This window comes from Gallus gallus, chromosome 1, assembly GCF_016699485.2.
Source record: "Gallus gallus isolate bGalGal1 chromosome 1, bGalGal1.mat.broiler.GRCg7b, whole genome shotgun sequence".
Taxonomy (NCBI): domain Eukaryota; kingdom Metazoa; phylum Chordata; class Aves; order Galliformes; family Phasianidae; genus Gallus; species Gallus gallus.
In genome coordinates, this window is record NC_052532.1 from 72,729,034 (window position 1) to 72,751,481 (window position 22,448).

General features: G+C 38.0%; 1 protein-coding gene across 3 annotated transcripts; it reads left to right on the plus strand.

The window, feature by feature from the left end:
* Nucleotides 1-652: 652 nt before the first annotated feature.
* On the plus strand, nucleotides 653-21,994 carry MRPS35 (mitochondrial ribosomal protein S35). 3 transcript variants are annotated; one of them, NM_001278091.2, is made up of 8 exons: nucleotides 653-810; nucleotides 1,478-1,521; nucleotides 2,566-2,733; nucleotides 3,132-3,192; nucleotides 5,481-5,620; nucleotides 10,145-10,254; nucleotides 12,183-12,252; nucleotides 21,574-21,994. In NM_001278091.2, exons 1-8 carry the CDS (start codon nucleotides 678-680, stop codon nucleotides 21,850-21,852), a joined length of 1,005 nt encoding a protein of 334 aa, NP_001265020.1. In that variant the 5' UTR covers nucleotides 653-677; the 3' UTR covers nucleotides 21,853-21,994. The 3 variants fall into 3 exon arrangements, with proteins under 3 accessions (NP_001265020.1, NP_001265021.1, XP_040556423.1); NM_001278092.2 differs by having other exon boundaries at nucleotides 653-752; XM_040700489.1 differs by lacking the exon at nucleotides 653-810 and adding an exon at nucleotides 828-1,155.
* The last annotated feature ends 454 nt before the right edge of the window (nucleotides 21,995-22,448 follow it).

Here is a 22,448-nt window from a genome sequence, read left to right on the forward strand (position 1 = left end):
GACTGCACCACTAGCAAGAAACTCATTCTCTTTAAAAGAGATTTAAAATGCTGCGCCTGCACAGCAATCCAGTGAGCTTCCATCACAGGGGCAGCTGAACCGTCCCCACAGAGAACTGCCCTTATCCTGCGCAGACTTACCACTACTGGTGGGAGGTACACTTACACCTGACCTACCTCATCCCACGTTGCGGACCTCTACTCTTTCACTTAATTTCTCTTTCACGCATGCCTTCAATTTCTTGAGCCTGCCTGTGTCCTTGTCACCTCTCTCTATCAGTGATCCTCCCCTGCTTTGGGGATGTAAAGAGCAAAAGAATTCATACGAAGGTACTGAGAAGTTACGTGGTTTTTTTTTGGTTTTTTTTTGGTTTTTTTATTACTTATTTATTTTATTTTTTATTCGTGAAACGAAAACAATTCCTTAGGGAGCTTAACTCTAACCCGACACTCCTCGCCTAGGGACCGGCTACGTCCGGGGAACCCGATCGCTGCTGCGCAAAGCACGATAACATGGCAAACAAAATAAACAAGCTGAACTCAATTTCCGACTTTTTCTCCCTCTCCTTACCCATCCTGCTTCTCTTCCAGAAGGAGACGAATCACTTTCGGTGTTCTGCTAAGCTTGCCCTTCCCCTTTGTAGGCGGGAAATATCGCATGCAGCTGCTCTTCCAAAGATGGCGGCAGCGTGCTGGGTGTTGTCTGGCTCGAGCCGCTGGCCCGCGCTGGCCCGGTGCTGCTGGCGGGCAGAGGTAGCAGCTTACTTCTCTACACCAGCTGCGAGCAGCAGGGAAGCCCAGCAGAGGGAAGGTGAGGGTGGCCCGGCGCGCTCCGCGACGCTGCCGCCGGGCATGAGGCTAAATCCGGGCCGTGCCTGGTTACGAGTGGTAGGGCCTTGAGGGCGGGTAGGGAGCTCGGCCCGCCGCCTTCCTCCTTTCGGGTCAGGATTGTGCTTGTCCCAGCAGGCCAGTGCCTGAATTTAAGTATTCTAAATTAGAATCTCACAGTTGCCAAGGGATATGAACTTGCATTGTTGAGCGGTTTTGCCTCCTCAGGGTCCATATGAGTCCCAAGTGTTAAGAGCCCTGTTGGTCAGGGCTGTTACCAGCATTTTTATGAGAGTGGCGTGGACATTTATCATTTGCAGGTTGCCAGGTTTGTAAAAGGGTCCTTGAGTGATGTCAGGTGGTGTGGCTTATTAGGACACTCCTAATCATAGACTGTAGATGTTTGTGACTGAAGGAATAAGACTGGTATGAGTTGTGTATGTCTGTGTACAGATGCTCCACAGAGGTAATAGTAGTTGTTGCAGAGCCCTGCATGTGTTCTTTATTTTAAATTTCTTTATAGTGAGAAGAGGTAGAATGGAATTACTTCACGATATAAATAAATGTTGGTTTTGCAAGAGGAAAAAAAAGATGTGTGGAATGCATATAATAGTTTGTATTGAAAAATATTTCTTATTTTTTTCCTTCAGTTTCAACAAGGAGAAGAGGCAGGATGTCACAGTTGATAAGATCGGTAAGAATTGAGTCTGTTTGCAGCTAACTCAGAGGTGGCTGAGAACGTTTTCCATGCTCTAAGTCTTAATAGTTTCTAAAGGAACCCATTAAAACAAAGTGAACTGATTTAATGTGAATCAATTTCAGAGCGTGCACTTCTTTAATCTCCTAACTGTTTTCAATCTGTAATCTCAAAAAAAGCAAAGAAAGGCTTGTGCAGAGACCATGTACTGCAGGTCTTAGAAGTAACTTAAGGTTGCATTTAAAAGAAAAACAAGTTCCTTAATGTTACTTTCAGTACAGATTGGCAGGATTTGTAGTGTTTGCTTTCTGGCATAATTAAAAAACATCTGTTTACGTGTATAAGTGAAATTGTTCTTGCACAGTAGAATTGGTCTGATATCCAAGGAAGTAATCACTACGAGTTTTGTTATCTCACACAGAGATTTCCAAAGCAGTATAGTACCACGTGACATGGTTTTAAAAGCAAGTACTTAAAAATGGACCAGGTGTAAATTTTTGTTCCCAAGTACAGATTTAATGATGAAAACCAATTGACAAAAAGATGTTTATCTTTTACCCTTCTAAATGAAAAAAAAAAATCAACTAACTAAGGCTTTGGAAAAAGAAACAGTGGCTTTGCTTTTTTGCACATATATCCATTTCTTTTAATATGAAACTATTCAGGCTTTTGGAATTCAAAAAACTTAAAATTCATGTTCTTGCCTCCTGCAGTGAACGCTTAGGCACTTCAGGCAATTCAGTTTTATTTTCAAACTCTTCCCTTCCCCCACTTCTTCCCCAACCTGCCAAGGCTTCTTTTGAAGTATTTCTGAAATAATTGATTTTTATTATTTAGACTGGGAGGAGCATACAACCTAACCCTTGAGAGCTTCTCTTTTAAAAATTCCTTGGGAAGTGAGCACTAACTTTTTTATATTAAGGTGTGTCATGAAATTTTTAGTTATGAGAATTTATCCCTGAATAATTTCATATATGTTCCTGCTTGATATCACAAATCAGCATGTCTCTCATCAAACTTGTACAATCTTAAATTTGTTAGCATATACCTCCCAGAACTGAGAGGATGGCTGTTGACCAGGACTGGAGCAGTGTTTATCCAACAGCAGCTGCATTTAAACCTGCATCTGTGCCTCTCCCAATTCGAATGGGCTACCCAGTGAAGGGAGGAGTACCTCCACCAAAAGAAGGCAACTTAGAGCTTATAAAGGTAAGTCGTCTTCTACTGGTGTGCAATAACACTGAAGATTATTATTTGTTAAGATGGAACTATTTTAATTGAAATAGTTTTATTGGATACTGTTTTCTGTAAATAGAAAAATATTCTATATAACTTCTAAATTAAAAAGTAACAAAGACAAATCTTAAAAAGAAATACAAATGAATCAAATCAGCAGGCTTTGATTGGGTTATCATGCCTGTGACTTATTATTTAATTTAAGTATTTTCCTGAATGAAGCTTGAAGAGAGTTTTCTTACCTTTGTCTTCTGTTTAATGTATTGAATTACATTAACAAATTCTGAAAATGTAACCAAATTTCAGTAATAAAGGAGCTTTAATTATGAAGACAAAATATGATTTTGGTAACTCTTTTATATCTATTCTAGATTCCCAATTTTTTACATCTTACTCCTCCTGCAATTAAGAAACACTGTGCAGCTCTCAGAGGTAGGATTTTGATTTGTTTACTTTGTTGTTACTTTCTTTGGCTTTTTTTTTTTTTTGGTGTTTGTTAGGGTGGGCAGGGCTGTTATTTATAGCTGTCTCTCTTCAAAGACAATTCAAAGTGTAACTGTCTGATGAGGTAGTAGGTGAGATATGATCCATCTCTGAAGCTGATTTTTTGTCAGGCTTTGGCTAGCATAGTATGCTTTGGTTTTGCTTCATTATATTATGCAGGTGATAGGTCTTGTGAGGTTTCCAGTACACCCATCAGACTTTAATTTTACTGTTCTATTAGACCCCACTTTTACTGAAGAATTCATAGTTTAGACTCGTAAGGTAAATGGATGATGGATTTGACTCGGTTCTTAGAAGATTAAAGCCTGGTTTAGTAACAGCTAATCAGTGGTCATTCTGGTATACATTTAAAAAAAAAAAGCCATGTATAAGAGATTGAGTGAGATTCAGTGAAGAGCAAGAGCATCTACCAGCCAGAGAGTGAATTAGGAGATCCTAATGAGAGGGTTAGCCCAGGCAGAAGTGGAGGGAGGAGGTGGTAAGAGACCCAGCTTGAACTACCTGTTTACAAACACATGCAGCATTTACAGGAGGAATTACAAGTCTGAAGAGTCATGGAAATGCAAAGAGAAATCTTGTTCCTGCCCGCTTCACAATCATGCAGGATGGAGGAGCTGCTGATATGTTCCAAAACAGCTTGGGTGTGGAGGTTTGCTCTGAGATGGGTTACAAGCTGATTGAGAGTCTGGTGGGCCAGGCCGTCTGAAGAAGAGGAGGTAGATGAACTTGAAATAGATGAAAAACCCTCACAGTTACCATCTTTGGTTCCCATGAGAAGCTGCAGCCATCTAAACATCCTCTGGAAGGGTAGCAGAATGGGATAGAAATGGAATGGGATAGAATCTTGGAGACTTGTAGAGTGCTATCAATGTTATTGTGTTCGGATCCTGGGCAAACTGTCCATGAGAAAATTCTGTTTTAAGTGTGCTAGTCACAGATATGGAAGACCTGGCTGTGGATTTGAAAGCTGATGGCAACCCCTGGTTGTGAAAAAAGATGTTGGAGTTCAAGATCTTGAAAGAAGTGAGGACATTTAGCATATTAACAGCAGTTTGTTGATGCACATGATCTACCAGTTGACTACAAGAGATGTTCTGCTGGATTTGTCGTTTGCAAACTAGGAAGAACTGGTTGCACTTGAGAAGGTTAGGAGCAGCCCTGGTAACAGTGATCGTGAAACTGTGGAGTTTAAAATCCTGAGAGAACTGCAGCCAGAACTTCAGGAGAATATTGGCTTATTTGGAAGTCTGCTTGGCAGATCTTGTTGGAGATAGAGGGGTTGGGAGAAAGGGAGGACTATTCTTGTGCCTCCTAAAAGCACAAGAATAGTCTATTCCAGTCTGCAAAAATTTGAGCAAGTATGGTAGAAGGACAGCATGGGTGAGCAGGGAACTCCTGAGTGACCCAAGATACAAAAACAGATTACCTAGGATTACCCAGTTTACCCAGGATGAATAGGATATTTTTATGTGAAAATTTCATGAAGGATGAGAGAGAAAATGTCAGAAACAACAGGTCAGTCAGCCTCACTACCCTCACTGCAGTCTTTGGAAGGTTATGAAGCAAACCTGTAAACTATTTCCAAGTATGTAGAAGTGTGCATTGTGACAAGCTGGGTGATGACAGAGAGCACCACTTCACGTTTTCAGACAATAACAAATAGGGGAGGGAGTAAAACAGTTGACACAGGGCTGTCGTTTAGAGGGATGTCAACAGGCAGGAAAAAAAATCTGCTGCTAGGACTTCCATGAAGTTAACTAAACATAAATAGTCGTATGTCTGGGATGGAATAACTCATGCCAGTTGTACGTGAGGCCTGCAGAAGACAAAGGGCTGGAAAGCAGCTTTGCAGAAAAGACCATGGAGAGTCCAGCAGGCCTTTGAAGGTTGAGTATGGAACAGCAATGTACCCCTGCAACAATGAAGTCTAACTGTATTTTGGGTTGTACTAGCGAAAGTGTAGCCAACATATTTAGGAAAGGATTTTTTTTTCCCCCCATTTTTGTAATTCCTGAGACTACATCTGGAATACTGTGTCCAGTTTTGAGGAACCCAGTACAGAAAAGACAATGTAATGCTAGAGTGAGTCTAGCAGAGATGCTGTCATTGCCTGTGAAGGAGTATATAGTTTCTCTAGAACTGCTTCTAAAAACATAAATTACAGTAAATTTGAGAAAAGATAGAAATTACTTGGGTTGCTTTCTTTTATTATACAGATTTCTGCACTGAATGGCCAAGTGCTTTGGATGGTGATGAGAAATGCGAACAGCATTTTCCTGTTGAAATTGAGACAGTGGATTATGTTTCTGCAGGTACATCTATTCGTAATCCCAAAGCAAGAATAGTGACTTTAAGGGTAAGTAGTACTCTTAGAAAGCAATCGCCTTTGTTTTTAAAACACAAATACTTGACTTTCTTTTAAAATATGTTAGAAGTATGGGAGTTTGGGAAATGGTTCATTGAATGACCAAAAAAAGCAGCAGAGGATTTCCTTATATATTGCACCACGTTAGAACTCAGCTTATGATGATATGGATATATGTTTATAAATAAATTCTGAGCTCTGATACAGACAAAATAGCATACATTCTTAAAAATGAACTTTTCCATAAGTAGACAGAGTAGGTGCTATGTTATCACTTGGACAGTGTGAGGCTGAATGTTGTCCTTTATCATAAAGGCTTTTTTTTCCAGAGATCTCTTTTCTTTGGATGAGAAGTCTTAGTCAAATATCTGAGGTCAGAGGACCCCAATTTTCTGGCTTTGACATATCATTGTCTGTGGCTTGTATGCTGCGTATAATCAGAAAACTGTTATATCAGATGTTGTTTCAAATAGCTGATTGGTGCTGTAGTTGTGGGGGTCTCAACTAACCCCTGTTCAAATATTTAGGCTTTCAGAGTAACTAACGATATATATATATACTAACGATTCAGTGTGCTCTGTCTTGGGATGCTTAATATTAGATTGGTATGTAGGAAATCAGCAGGAGAAACGCGACGACCATAGTAGATGATCAGCAAATCTTGTTTATTGTTTCAGCTGCGTGTACATTTATAGTGTGGATAATAGGTTCATACATATTGCTAAAGTGGAGCTCAGGATTGGCTCACTACTCAGTGTCAACTACGCCTATCTTTGTGCTCTGTGGTTATCTCTCAGCAAACACTCTCTTGCAGACTTCTCAAAACACTGTTGCCGGCTTTCTCCATTGGCATCCTGTTTTGTTCCTTGTTCTCATACCTGACCTTGCACGTAACAAGGTTGCTTAACCAGCTGCACAGTGTCTGCATGGCTTTTCTCAGTCAGCCAGTCATCAATAAATCTCTCCACATTGGTAGAATATTATGAAGATAAATAAGAAATGAACAGTTTGTCCACAACCTTTTTAAATATTTAATTCCTTGAGAAGATGAAATGCAGGAGAAGAGACAGTAGCATTGGGAACAAAAGACCAAGAACCAGAGGGGAAAAGGAGAGTCAGCTTTCTAACTTTACTTAGTACATGCCCCATAGAACTGGAAGATCTGTTCATCTGCTTATCTCATTTATTTTCATGAGTTCTTATTAACTAATATGTGTACTGAGTAAAGGCAAACAAAGCAAAATCTCATGGAAATCTGTAGTAGCATAATGTGGGACCATGCAGAAATAATTAAACCAAGTCTTTTTACTGCTTTATTGGTTGTAAATGGTGTGTTTTCTTATTCTAACCTTCATATTTCTGTGTGCACACCTATATTAACAAATGTTCTTTTGTACATTTTGGTATGGATAAAAACAGTATTCAGGGAACAGAACTTCAGGAAGCAGTGTTAAGGAATTGTGAACTCTGTGCATACTGCATTTTCTTTTTTTAAAGTCACATTTAGTAATAACCCAGTTAAAGTAAGCTAGTATTTCTTTTTTTGATATCAGCTAGAATTTATTTGTAGAAATTCATTAAGTAGTTGCATTTTTTTTCCTGAGCCCAAGCTTCTTACAACAGTGGTTCAAGGAGGAAATACCCGGGACAGGTTGCTTTGTGCTGCTTTTTTTCTTTTTAAACACTAATGAATTGTTTCAAATATAGTCTGAATTAAATTTTTTCTTTTGTGCTGAATTGTGACATAGAGAGAATCTCCAGATTTCTCTGTTTTCAAGCATGCATTGAGAATATGTATCTGGCACCCTAAGCCCATTCTGTTTTTTGATTTGTCATGTTTTAACTTTTTTTTTTTTTTAAATAAAGATGCTAAAATTTGTGTAGAAATCAGTATAATATGATGCACTCTAGGAAATGATGGGGTGTATTTGATATGCGACCTTGCTTTGGGCAATTTACCTGTCCTTGTGGTATAAAAGTTAGAAGTGTGGCTTTTGAATATGCCTTTTGAGACTAGATTTGAGCCAATTCTAAAAGCAGCATCAGTGAAGTCAGTGATGGCTGTGTTCTTTTGGTGCAGAAGTTAAAATACTGCATGATAGCACTTTCATAGCATCTCATTGGGGCAAGCAAACAGCAGCAGTTCATTTTATCTGTAGGAGGCTACATCTTCCCTTTAAACTGTGAAAGTTTATTGGTTGGAATTTAACTTGGTTTGTCATTGACTTAAATATACGTTTCACCCACCTATTAGCAGTAGTATCCCTTTTTTGTCATTGCATGTTAGTTTAGCGGTTTGTGTCTTAATTCATATTGGCCTAGTTAAAAAAAAAAGTTTACTGGTCACATTGGCCAGTAAATTGGCCTAGTCAAGGCCGAATTTTCACAGATTTTTATGTATCATAAATAAAAGAAAATCCAGTGAGAATATAAGCCTCTGACTTTATGCTGGACTGTGAACGTACAGAAGGAGATGCGCATTTGACCTCGCCCTCCCACCCCCCCCATCACTCCTGTGTTCAAAACATTCCCAGGACAGTGGTGGACATGGTATCACATGTAGGGCAAAGAGCTCAGCTGCTTGGTCAAGCAGCCTTCAGTCTCCTCCCAGTAAAAACAGTAGATTGTGAGAGCATGCAAGTTTCTTGTCTTCTAAATCATGTAAAATGTTACTAAATGTAAGTCTCTTTCAGATGGGGTTCTTGAGACACAAGTTGTAGGTCTAGGAGTCCGATATGTTGCAGAGGAGAGGATGATTCAAAATGATACATGGAAATAAATTTGTATTATCCTGTCTACTTCCATTAATGTTAGCTGGCCCTGATTCTTGTAAGGCTTCTTGTGAACGTGCATTATGCACGTGTGTTAGAAAAAGGAGGGGTTGGAGTGAGAGACAAATGTGGAACAACTGTCTGTATGCCTTTTCAGTTACAGGTGTTCTGACCTTAGACTTCATTAAAAAATTAATTGTGTGGTATTTTGTGATTAATCCTCTGACAACAGAAACTGCTTTAGGAGGGAGAAGAGAAGGATTTAAAAGTGAAAGCAGATGACCCTGGGTCAGGATAGGGTAGAGTTTGTATCATTGAGAACTTTTTCTGTTTGCTCTGTTACAGACTGCAATAAACTCTCATGGATCTTTATGATAAAGCTATTAAGAAAATAATGAAAACTGTAAGAATTAAAAGCAAAAATTCTTAAAGAGATTTTTTGTTTGTTGCAAGTTGAGGTCTTACTGTGGATAATCATTTTTCATCCACTGTAGCCTAGTGCCTGTATTTCTTGGTACCAAGTTTATCATACTCTGGTCCCAAGTGCAATTGTTGGAATTGTGCCAAACTACAGGATTTAAAACAGAACTATTTTTTAAGCAGTCATTCTTTGTGGATCTCTAGCTTGTCTAAAATTCAACATAGAAGAACATGCAGCATTCCAGCTGACAATTATAAACTCTCTAAACCATATTCTGTTTTTGAAGCAAGAAGCCACGTAAATATTTGTCACTTTAATATGACTTGGGATTTTTTTTGTGTTCCTGTAGCATAGGTAACAGACCAGATAGTTTCTCATACAAGATTCCCGAATTTGATCAGTTCCTTTGTACTGCAGTGACATGTTGAGAAGGATGTAGAGATGGGGGGAAAAAAGCAGTGGTCCAATTCATAAGAGGCATTTAATGTCTTAAAATTTCTAGTATTGATAATCAACTTACATTTCTAACCCCTTGTATCTTCAGACATTATGCTTTGCTATTTGCTATTGTACAAACATTTAATAGCTAAAAACACCTTGCTTTACTTATCATACTTGTAACTATATTCAGAAATTAGCTTCAGAGTAACTACTTAATTATGGGTTTTCTGTGTTGTTTCTTTTTCTTTTTGGATAAGAAACAGTTATTTCCTTATGTTTGTGGATTTTTTTGATACTGTAAGAGAGGGGAAGCTGTTAACATGGTGGTTTGATGAGTTATGTGAGGTGGTTGTGGTCCCTTCGGTTCGTATGCATCTTAATATACTTGTATTAATGATCTTCTAATAATGATGGTGAGAATTCTGAATTGATGTCTCTTGCTGTCTTTCCTTCTCAGTGTTTGTAACAAATATTTTTTAAATATCCTAATATTACCCTTACCGATCTGTATCTAAAAAACAGAAACTTGCTAAAGATATTTATTTTCCACATTAAGTTCATAAGAGTATGAAGTGAAGCTACAGATAAAACTGACAGCTTTTTTTTCCCCTATGAAAGAAGTTTAAGTATAAACATTCTTTCAATTCCTCTGGTATTTGAATGAGAAGAAATCTATTACTTGAATAGTCACATTATGTTTGCCATGTGTTTAAAAGCTTTTGGTAAGTGATAAAAGTGAAAGAAACTCTAAAAATACATATCTAATAACTATGCCTTTAATTCCAGATGAAAGATACGTCTAATCATAACTGAAAATATTTTTCGGGGTGCAGAGATTGAATTTCTACAAATAATCAAGAGTGTTTTCTCTTATACTTCAAGGTTAAACTTTCTAACCTGAATTTGGATGACCATGCAAAGAAGAAGCTCATTAAACTTGTAGGAAAGCGCTACTGCAAGGATACAGATGTACTCACAATTATAACAGACAGGTATGATTACAGGATGAAAAAATGACAGTATTGGCAGTTGCAATATAGAAAGGGGCTGAAACTTTTCCAATTTAATCAGTACCAGTACTTCTGTTCATAACTGTTAAAAAATTTTATGGACAAATCACACAGTATCAGGCATAATCTATGTTTAGTATTATCAGATACTGTATTTGGAAATCCTTATTATAAGTAGTAGCAATTTTTCACAAACAGGTCTGTAGGTTACAAGAATTATCTAAAGAGGCATAGGCAAGAAAAATTAGGACATCAACGCTCAGACATTTTTCAGTGTTTTGATGTTCTAGATTTAAAAAAAAAATGTAATTATTCACATTTATTTTCAGAAAACTGCACTGGAGAATTTTGTTTTCTGTGTTTGAATTCTGAAGCATTTAAGAGAATACATATGTATTGCTAATCACAATGTGCTTTATTTCACATCTCCATTCACTCCTAGGAAAAAAAGAATGTTGATAGTCTTACTTGTTAGCTTTTTTTTAAACTATTATGATTTGTTTTCCCATAACTGATTTCCTGACATTCAGTAGAAAACAGAGTTTTATTTCTACTATTAAAGGGATACATAACTTTATCCGTTTTGTCTTGGAAGTCTGGGTAGCTTACTGGGACCACGTGAGCTACAGTTTCTTTTTCATGGCAAAACTTACTTTGTGGCTATTAGGATAGCTGAAAGGAGTTTTACCCTTACAGTATTTGTGAATGGTCTCATGCATCATTCCTGGAGGATTTTTTAATTTGCTTATTAATATCCCACTTCGTAAGTAGTAGTAACCTACTAATTTCGACTGGGAAACTGAACACCCTTTTTACTGTCTTGATTTCAGCATAAATTCTCATAAAATGCAAAAAATTAAAAATAAAAAAGACATTTTTCATACATTGTGACAACCATAAGTTCTGGCTACTTACAGTTCTCATTGATCCTTTGAACAACTAAAAAGTTCATGTTTTATGGGTTTCACGTAACTTATATCGTTAAAGAATACAGTTCCATAGTCACTGTAATCTACTGTAAGTCAGTGCTGCTGCTGGAAGAGTTTGTCCCTCAGAAGGAAAGGGGAAGAAAACAAAAAAAGAACCAGTTTTGGCTGGTATCAGTCCTTGTTCTGGTTCGCTGCAGGGCTGCTGGAACTGAGATACTATATTGTGTATAGGACAGATGGTTGCCTAAGTTTGAGTGTATCTGCTGTACGTTCTTCTAGAAAAGAGAGAATGAAACTCTTGCTTATCAAAAAAGTGGGAAACAAAGCAGCCTCTTGGAAGAGGTGTGAGAAAGAAGAGGCTACTGGTGATCAGCATGAGGAAATAAGTAATGTCACCAAAATCTCAGCAGGCATTTTGTATTACATGTTTTAAGAAGTGCTTTTGCTGTACTGTGCCTTATCTGGACAAATGTTGCTGGTGATTCTATTTTGATTTAGAGCTATGTTGACTTAGAGGCTTTTTCTGTCTAGATTATTGACTAGGTCTTCTGTTCTGAACTACATTGAATTGACTTTCTCACCTTTTCCTTCCTTTCACATCTAGGGGGGGGAAAAAAAATCATATCTTAAGGCAGTCCAGACTAATGCGTGTTGGATGCAATTTTGGCTATTTCTAGCTGAGGACAAAGTGGAACGCAGCATATGTTAGTCTGGTTTTTAACAGGTTCTGAAGATCTGTAAATTGTTTTTGTACGTTTTCCTTTAGACTTGCGGATGTCTATTTTTTCATGTTTTTATGATCATGTTATTCTTGATAATGTATAATTCAGAAATGTGTGAATCAGACACATACACATTTCCATAGAATTGCCTATGTTACAGATTAGAACTTTTGACAAGTTTATTATTTTCTTCAAGTATATTTACATATTTACAGTAGTTCTATTTCAGAAAGACTAGCTTTGTTTATGAATTTTTCAGGTGTCCACTAAGAAGACAGAATTATGATTATGGAATACATCTCCTCACAGTTCTGTACCATGAATCCTGGGTAAGCAGTTGGGGAAGAAAATCTCTCATGCTCTCTCTTTCTTCCTTCTCTCCCATTACATAAACTAAACGTTACCTAAAACTTTTATTTAAAAGTTTCTAACTGCACAGTGTAAGGTATATTACCTTAGATTCTTTTCCCCATCATGTTTCTTCAAATTCAACAAAGATGATTATGCTTGGATCATACATCCACAGTTACCTTAGACTTCATTTCATTACCTTTTTAAGGCTTATGCTGTTTTTATTTTGTGTGTGTATTTTATATCTATACCTGAAATGTTACATCAGAGGGTTTAAACTTCTGTAAAATTCCCTTTTAAGACAGATTTTGTTTGAATTTATCTGACTTGGCTAATTAACTGATTCAAATCAGTCTAAGTTTCACACGTAACTGAGTGTCACATGTGTCATAATGATGTTTGTTTGCTGGAAAAGTCTCCCTAGGTGAATACGTTTGTTTTGTCACAGAATCAGAGAATGGCCTGGGTTGAAAAGGACCTTAGAGATGATCTAGTTTCAATCCCTGTGCGGTGGGCGGGGTCACCAACCACTAGACCAGGCTGCCCAGAGCCACATCCAGCCTGGCCTTGAATGCCTCGGGGATGAGGCATCCACAACCTCTCTTGACAACTTGTTCCAGTGCATCACCACTCTGAGTGAAAAACTTCCTCCTAATATCTAACCTAAATCTCCCCTCTTTTAGTTGAAAGACATTCTCCCTTGTCCTGTCACTATCCACCCATGTAAACAGTCGTTCCCCACCTGTCTGTATGTTCCCTGCAGGTATCAGAAGGCCACAAAAAGATCTCCCCAGAGCCTTCTCTTCTCCAAGCTAAACAAACCCAGTTCCCTCAACCTTTCTTCATAGGAGAAGTGCTCCAGCCCTTTGGTCATCTATGTGGCCCTCCTCTGGGCTTGTTCCAAGAGCTCTGATTTCCTGTGTTGGGGCCCCAGGCCTGGACATAGTACTCCACATGGGGCCCCCACAAGAGCTGAGTAGAGGGGGACAGTCACCTCCCTCTCCCCGCTGGCCACCCCTCTTTTAATGCAGCCCAGAACACAGTTGGCCTTCCAGGCTGTAAGCACACACTGCTGGCTCATGTCCAGCTTCTCGTCTACCAGAACCTCCAAGTCCTTCTCCGCAGGGCTGCTCTCAAGGAGTTCTTCCCCCAGTCTGTATAAATACATGGGGTTTCCCTGGCCCAAGTGCAACACCTTGCACTTAGCCATGTGGAACCTCATTAGTTTCTTATGGGCCCACTTCTCCAGTCTGTCCAGGTCCCTCTGCATGGCTTCCCATTCCTCCAGTGTATCAACTGCACCGCTCAGCTTGGTGTCATCTGCAATGATTTATGTGGCTGAAAAATTAAGTGGGATCATGTTTAAACAAACAAACAAAAAAAAAAAAACCCAGCAACAACAACAGAAAAACCTTTAAAGAAAACGTGTTTGAAGTTATAAAATAGGATAAAATAAAATAAAAACTATAAAAAAATTATAAAAACTAAAATACAGCCCAATTCCAAACTCCTCCTACTTACTAATTAGGATCTGTCATTTCCTGATCTCTTCTTGATATCTTTTAAACCATGGCTGTAAATAGGAAATATTTTGCTTTTAAAATACTCTCACAAATTTTACCTCGAGCTGAAAGGATTGAGGACTGATCTGAGCTCAGAAAAGGAACATCATCCCCAGCTTCTGTTGGCTTTAGAGATAGTTGGCACTGTAAAATAGTGTAATTGTGCTCTTTGTAACTTGTAGTTTACATGGAAACTAATGAGACATTATTTTTGGAGCAATCTACGTATGTTCTGCCAAGTTGGGAGGAAATGTTAATATGCTTGAGGATAGGAAGGATATCTGGATAGGCTGGATTCATGGAGTGAAGCACAAGACCAAGTGCCAGGTCCTCCACAAGGGCTGCAACAAACCCATGCATCACTATAAGCTTTGGGCAGAGTGACTGGAAAGCTGAGTGGTGGAATGGGATCTGGTGTTGTTAAGTCAATGGTGGCTGAACAGCAGTGTGTCTAGGTTGGCCAAGAAGGCCAGTGGCATCCTGGCTTGTATGAGAAATAGCATAGTCAGGAGGATTAGGGAGGTGATTATCCTTTGTATTTGGCACTGATAAGGCTGCACCTCAAGCAGTGTGTTCAGTTTTGGGCCCATCACTACAAGAAAGGCATTGAGGCCCTGGAGCATGCCCCAAGAAGGATAACAAAGCTGGTAAAGGATCTTGAACACAAATCTTGTGAGGAGCTGCTGAGGGAACCGGCATTGTTTTGTCTGGAGGAGACTCAGGAGCGACCATGTCACTCTTCACAACTGACTAAAAGGAGGTTGTAGCGAGGTGGAGGGTTGATCTCCTCTCCTAGGTAATTAATGACAGCCTGAAATGGTGCTGGAGTGGGGTTCAGGCTGGCTATTAGGAAAAACTCAGGAGCAGTAGCTGAGCACTGGAACGGGCTGTGCAGAGAGGAGGCGGAGTCTGTAGGTTTTCAAGAAATGCGTAGATGGGACACTTAGGGACATGGTTTAGTGGGCATGGTGATAATGAGTTGATAGTTGGACTAGATGATCTTAGAGATCTTTTCCAACCTTTATGATTCTGATTATTTTTAGGAGAACTGGTAGCCTTTGGGTTAACATAAGCCCTAGGGATTTGTATTTAAAAGTAATACTGTACTTGAAACTAGCATATCTTACCATTTTGACACAAATGTAAGCAATTAACTTTAGCAAAATCTTGTTAAAGCTGATGGCTTTTTCTAAGAGCTGTTAAGAGTTTTCTTAAAAACATAATGAAGTATTACCTGATTTTACACTAATTAAAGCGTTTTATTTGGAAGCAAGAATTGGGATGTTTATTTTTGTTCCTGTAATGAGTAATGTAGCCCTTCTTTTTGGTAGCAGGTGTCTTGGTATTTTGTGATAGTCCTTGTTACTTTCTAGCAGTTAAATTTGCATGTTTATTTGTTTTAGCAAGGGAAGTGAAGGAAGAAAGGAAGAAAGAAGTGAATTCATTCTTTGATTCTTAATCTGCCTTCTATTCTGTTTCAAATAAGGTGTATGTAACACTGAACAGCTATGGAAGGTGTTCAGAACATGAGTCAAGTTATGTTCAAAACACTCACATTTGAGGACTTAAGAATGTTAATTATTTTAAAAATACTTATTTTAACATGCAGGGAGGTCTCCTTCATTTTTAATAGTTATCAGGTGTGTATGCAGTAGATATCTGACTTGCACCATCTGTAGCAAGAATCAACCTTCTTTCCATGGACTTCCTGTGATTCCTTTCAAATTATTTCCCAGGATTGTGCCTGGAGTGAATTCACCAAATGAAAGCGTGAGATATGTTAAGTACATTATTAAACAGCAGATAAAATAGTTGTATTTCTGATCCTTTACGTGATGGTACTTCTTGAATGCTGTAACCTCAACTTTTAAGGTATTAAGTGGTTTTTAAAAAGTAATGGTTTCCTGCCCCCAAGTGGTTAAAAAGAGTACATAGTTGGGATTGGTAGTTTGTCACTATAAAGTGAAGTCCTGTATGAGTTTATAGTGGAAGGGAGAGTGAAGTGGAGCACTCAGTTAAGTTTTGAATAAGAAAAAATGTTACTCGTAGCTATAAAGGTGGTGGATCTGACAAAGGTAGTGAGAAGGAAAGAATTCATACCTGTTTTAAACTTGTCAAGATTACAAAAAGTTGCAACAGTATTTCATGGTCTGGATACACGTGATTTTTAACATGCGCAAAGCAAGATGATGCGGAATGGAGGATATAAGTCTGCATTACATAGATGAGATCTTGAAAATCCTGTGAAAAGTTATACAGAAATAGAAAGTGAAAGGTCATCTCTTAAAGTAGAAAGTGTAATCTGACATACTAAAAACAATAACGTTATGCACGCCTCTGATCTCTCACTTTTTCTAAAATGTAAGTATAGAAGTATGATTAGAGAAGATTTGAGACTTGAATAGTAAGGAGGGAGGCATGTAGGAGTAGAGATAATTGGATAGAGGTTTCTGATAGAATATGTACAGTAACAGCCGAAGGTCTTCTGGCTGCTTCCCTTTGTCATGTGCTCACATTGCAGTTAATACTTCATGAACTGAAGGGACAGGAAAGTTGAAGCAGGAGGGTGGATGGGAGGAGAAAACAGTGGAATATACAGGATAGTGTGACACTAGATAATTAAATTTATCTGTGAACTCCCAAAGCTGTATGTATTAAATGAATTTGAGGAAGATATTCCACCTTGTTTTCATGTTTCTTTTACAGTAGTGCATTTAACTACAAGACACAGGTGGGATGAGGAGTATATGCTTGCAGCAGAATGAGTATTTTACGTAACCACTGGTTATCCCAAAATCCATGGTAAAGTTTTCCTCTAGACTCAAATTCACACTTATATTGTATTGCCTTTTTTCTCTATGGTCTTTTGAAGCCGTTACAAGTAAAGATATTTTTATCACTTCAGGTTACATCAGGAGAACTTGGCAGCAATGGAACATTGCAATTTTCATAGTAGGACTTTAATATTTTCATCTGGTAATATTTTCATCTGGATTATAAGATAAAGTTCTGAAACCTAAGCAGGCCTTGTTGTGAACACTCACAATGCTATGACCTGGGGGTTGTAGAATTAAAATGGCAGGTAGAAGGTGGCACTCACGTCTTGCTGGATCTCTCTCCCTGAGTGGGGAAAAAGGCTCAGGATGCACAGAAAATAAAAGGAGGGCTGTAACCCAGTGATCAGTGAAAGACAGATAGCTAGCTCTCAGCACTCTTTAGTGTATTTTAAGACTTTTGTTTAAATTTCATTACTTTGAGATTGCATAATAATAAAGTGTGACATAATTGTACCATTCCTGAGTGTTCTTTCTCAGTATGTCCTTATATCAAAAACATGAACTGAGGCTTGAGGTAAGGGTGATTTCTAAATGCTGCAATACTTTGTTTTGAAGTATGTTACAGACTGTAGTAGTTTTTTGCATACCTTTTGTTTAAACTTAATTTTTCTAGTTCTTGGAGAAACAAGTCTCCTTTTTAAAACATAGATATAATTTTTACAGTTGTGTCATATTCTAAGTATTTGAGAGAAAGTCTTACAGGGGAAAGGTATTAGCAAAATCAGCAGAAAATAAAGAATGGGACCATTAATATCACCACTGTTTTTGGTGAGATCAGAATCTTATCTGATTCACAAAATAAATTGAGTGAAATAAATCTTTCAGCTGACCTTTCAGAGGCACGAAGGTTCTAGAAAAAAGGTTCAGCCACTTCAGCCCAGGGAAGTTGTGGTGTTTTTTAAAGAGGCAGTCTAGTTGATGGTGACAACTGAGAACTAAAAGATAGTGACCGAACCAGATATGAAGCTTGTGAGTGCTATTAACTATGAAAGTCTCTTATATCCGCTTTTTTTTTTAAGGCAAAATTGTGTTGAACTCCTCTCATACCTGATATCATCAGATACAAATATGTTCTGCCTATTTACAGAATGTCTGTAAGTTCTATACTAAATAATATGGTTGAGTGCTTAATACATCCTAAGAGAGAAGTACATAATTATTTTGTTAAGTCCTTTTCAACTAGAAGCTACCCTATTATTTGGAATATGTTAGCATAGCTGTACCACTTGTTACCTGAAAATCTGTGGCTTTTCTACCACATAGATAATCTTTTATTTCCATGCAGTGCTAAGAAACAGGTGTATTAATTCTAGCCTGTATAAAGTTTCTAAATTGACTTGGAATTTAGAACTGTCAAAATCACTGAATTTTAGGAGTTGTAAGGGACCTCTAGAGATCATCTTGTCCAAACTCCCTGCTAACGCAGGTTCCCTACAGTAGATTACAGAGGAAAGCATCCAGGTGGGTTTGGAATAAATCCAGAGAAGGAAATTCCACAACCTCTCTGGCTGCTTGTTGCAGTGCTAAGTCACCCTCAAAGTAAGGAAGCTTTTCCTCATGTTCATATGTAACTTAATGTGTACACTTTGTGCCTATTGCCCCTTGTCCTGTTGCTGAGCACTACTGGAAAAAATCTTGGGTCCATCTTCTTGACAATAAACATTGATAAGATTTCCATCTTAGTCTTCTCCAGGCTGGGGGTCTCAGACTTTCCTCATAAGAGATGTTCCAGGGCCGTAATCAGCTTTGTGGCTCTCTGCTGGACTCTGCTGGGGAGTTCAGACACAGTACTGCAGTTGTGGCCTTAGCAGGGCAGAGTAGAGAGAGGGGAGTACGTCATTTGACATACTGGCCATGCTCTTTTTAGTGCACCCTGGAGTACCATTGGCCTTCTTTGGCACAGTGGTGGTTTGTGGTTAACCTGTTGTCCTGGACACCTAGATCCTTTCCTGCAGAGCTCCTTTCTTACAGATTAGCCCTTAAATTGTACTGATAGGTGTGGTTATTCTTCCTCGGGTGTAGGACCCTTCACTTGCTCTTGTTGAACCCCATCAGGTTCCGCTCTACGTAACTCTTCAGCCTGTCCAGGACTTGCTGAGTGCTTGCACTGCCTTCTGATGTATCAGCCGTTCCTCCCAGATTCGTCTCATCAGCATGCTTGCTGAGGGTGCACCCTATCCCGTCATCCGGGTCACTGATAAAAATGCTTAATGGGATCAGACTCAGTACCAACTCCTGGGGAACATCATTAGCTACTAGGCTCTAGCTAGACTGCTGCTGGTTGCAACCCTCTGAACTCTGCTAGTCAGCCAGCTCATGATCTACCTCGCTTGTCCACTCATCCACCCCATGCATCCTAAGCTTGCCTACGGGGATGTTATGGGAGACAATGTCAGTAACCTTGCTGAAGTCAAGATTGACAACTTCCACTGTTCTCTCCTATCTACCCAGGCAGTCATGACATCATAGAAATCTACCAGGTTGATCGAGCATGATTTCCCCTTAGTTGTACCCATGTAGACTACTCTTAATAACCTTTTCTTCCACTTTCTTAGAGATGACATCCAGAAGTTGTTCTATATTCCTGTCCTCCCCCTCAGAAAAGGAATGAAAACCCATTGAAATTCTTGTTCTTTGCTAAACGTTGTTAACTTTTTAACTGTTCAAACTGTTGACAAGAAGATGGACTAACATGAGTCTGGTTTTTAATTGCCTTAAATTTAGCTAATCATTAGCGTTAATTGTTAATGGAAACTTTCACTTAAAATGTCTTCTCTAAAGTAAAGTAAACACCACAGAACTGACAATTCTAATCCTCCACATGATTGTGACAGCAAACTTAGGAAAGTTAAGCTGACAGAAAAAAAAGGAATAAGACAGTGGAATGCCTACAAAGATCCTTTCCTTTATAGAAAAAGTTTCAGTATATCATGATGTCTTTTTGATAATGTCTTTTAGGAAGGAAACAAGTTAATTGGCCACAGTACAGTTTTAATATATATGCCACATGAGTGTGTCAAATTAATCATTTATTTTGGAAAGTCTGCAAGTCTTTACAGTGTTTGAAGTGCAGTTTTATTTTAAAATAAATCCTTATGCTGTTTATGATGTTAAAAATCTATATATTTGTATTAGCAAGTATATTAAAAAAACCCACACTCATCTGTACCTGTTGTTTAGTACTAGGTTTAATTACTTTGGTTTTCAGATGAAGAGGTGTTTTCTTTTTGGGTTATTCCCCCCAGTTCTTACTGGAGTTTTTAGTGGGAAAAACAGTTGAAATTACCTACTGAGCATATTATCAGCCAAGCTATATTGTTAATATTAACTGAAATACTGAATTATCTAGGATAGAATGAAGAAATCATTTTTAGTCAGTCCATCGAAGAACACATTCATGATCTTTACTACATTAAATGTGAATTCTAGAAATATGTTACACAACTCCACACTTATATTACAGTTTTCATTGTTTTATTCTCTTGCTTGTAAGGTCTTACTACATTGTTTACTAACATTAAATTTTCAGAGAATGAAAATAACTATAATAACACGGGGTGGGAACCTCCTTTTTGAAGGTTTTCTTTGTCTCATTTGCTTCCTAATACTTAAAGCTAAGGCTACAGCAGTTGTAACGTCCCTATTCAGAGTTCTTGGGCACTTGTCTACCTAGTATGCTTTTTCAAATGAAAATACAATTCATTTTTTCCTCTTGCAATAAATCTGGTTGAAAAGGTAATTAAAGTTTCACTAAATACAGTCAGCTTGTGAGGATTTGGTTTCTGTTTGGTTTCCTGTTTGTGATGTATATCTGAACCTGTGTACAGCAGAATAATTTCATTTTGAGGCATGGCCACCAACACTGCAGCAGTGAATATAGGTTTCTTGTAGTAGGATTCAGGAACAGATTTTTAAGCCCCCCCCCCCAGACCCCCACTATCAGATTCCTTCCGGACTCCCTTGTCATCCCAGAAGTCTAATTTTCTTTTAAAATCCTTATTGATACACTATTCTGCTGGGAGAGATTTCGAGAAAGACATAGTTAAGTTTCCCCTACCTTGAAAATCTTCCATGGCAGGGATACTCTTATTTTATATATCAGCATGTATTTCTTAATTTTGCAAAGCTGGGTTTTCCTGAAGGGATAAATGTAATAACTGTAAGTAGTACATTTTGTCTTAGGAATTGCTTGAACGTGTTTTAAAGTCTCACAGTGACTTTTTGTTTGAACTTCAAGCTTGACTCTGGCATGTCAGTTTGGTCCAGAGGCTGACTAGGAGCATTACCTGTATTTCTTTACTTTTGAGAAATGCTATCCCTGTGAGAGAAGCTTTTGTTTTCAAAATGTCTTGGATATCCCTTGTGCAGATAAATGATGAATATGTAAAGCATGATTATGTTTATTTCAAGAATGCATCAATCTCAGTTTTGATTCATATTTTTCAAACATACAAGAATACTTTACCAACTTGTTATGCTACTGTTCTAGTGCTACAAATTAGAGCATGTCCTTATTTGGGACTTCTGAAATAAAGGGTTGTATAAAATTACTTATGGAAGTTTTTTTTATTATTCATTAGGTGTAGTCCATAAGCTTTTCATCCATTTCAACTATAGTTGCATCTTCTAGCTATATAAGTAATTTGATAAATGGGAAGGAAGAAACTTATTCTGTGTAGAAAATGAATGGCATTTGGACACCTCTTCGAACTCTGAGTCTAGAGTTAACAGGCCTTGTACTTCAGAGAGCAAACGTCTTCCAGGACTAAAGTTATTTTTTTCATTTGTCTGTTTTGTTGTTTTTCTTTTAACTGAATTGGAATGAGGGAGAAAAGAGTCTGCAAATTATTTTGGCTTTGTTTCAGTTTTTAGTTTTAAAATCAGATATATTTTCTTTCAGAAAACTGAGGCGTGGGAGAGTGAGAAGACTGAGGAAGACATGGAAGAGTATATCTGGGAAAACAGCTCCTCTCAGAAAAATGCCCTGGATACTCTTCTTCAAATAAAAGCCACGGAAAATGTCAGTAATGTAACTAAAGAAGAGCTTCTTGCATCTGAAGTAGTGAGGAATTACAGAAACTCTGTAATTGCACTTAAAAATGAAGGTGAAACTGAAAGTAATATGTCTCAATATAAGGAATCTGTGAAAAAACTATTAAATATACAAGCATTACCATGACAGATTCTACAGGTACATTTAGTTATTACAGAAATAGTAAATTATAATATGTTGATATTACTGTATGATATGGATTCAGAACTTTAACCAAAACTGTGAAACTTGGAATCTTGTACTTAAATAAAGTATGCCTTGAGTCATATTGGTGACTTGAACATTCTATTGTGTACTTTCTTAGCCTGGAAATCCTGTCTTAGTTCTGTGTTTAATCGCATTCATTCTGACTTCTCACACAACTTGTTTTGATGTATTATTTTTGAAAACTTTCAAGTTATGAAATGACTTAGGTTTCAAGTCCTATTAACTTTGAGGTTCTTAATTAAGAGATCCAAAGTTCTTCAATGCTTTCCAAGCATCTCAGATTTTTTTCTACCTTTCTGAAAAGTAAAGCTTCCTTTCTGAAAAGTAAAGATCGTGTTAGTAAGTTTAACTGTTGGAGAGATGTTGGAGTACACTGAGTGATGTGAGGTCCTCAGTTGTCATCATGGGGGCTAACATACTCTAAATAAAAATACAATAATAGAACAAAATGTGGCAAGAGAGCGGTGGGCTCCCTTGCTGGTGCAGAACAAAGAACTAAGAACCACCTTTGTTGT

Bases quoted from the DNA above. Each gene is read 5' to 3' on its own strand.
- MRPS35 (NM_001278091.2), top strand. From the start codon at position 678: ATGGCGGCAGCGTGCTGGGTGTTGTCTGGCTCGAGCCGCTGGCCCGCG. The intron at 1,522-2,565 runs GTAAGAATTGAG...TAAATTTGTTAG, and splicing joins TGTCACAGTTGATAAGATCG to CATATACCTCCCAGAACTGA. The intron at 10,255-12,182 runs GTATGATTACAG...TGAATTTTTCAG, and splicing joins CTCACAATTATAACAGACAG to GTGTCCACTAAGAAGACAGA.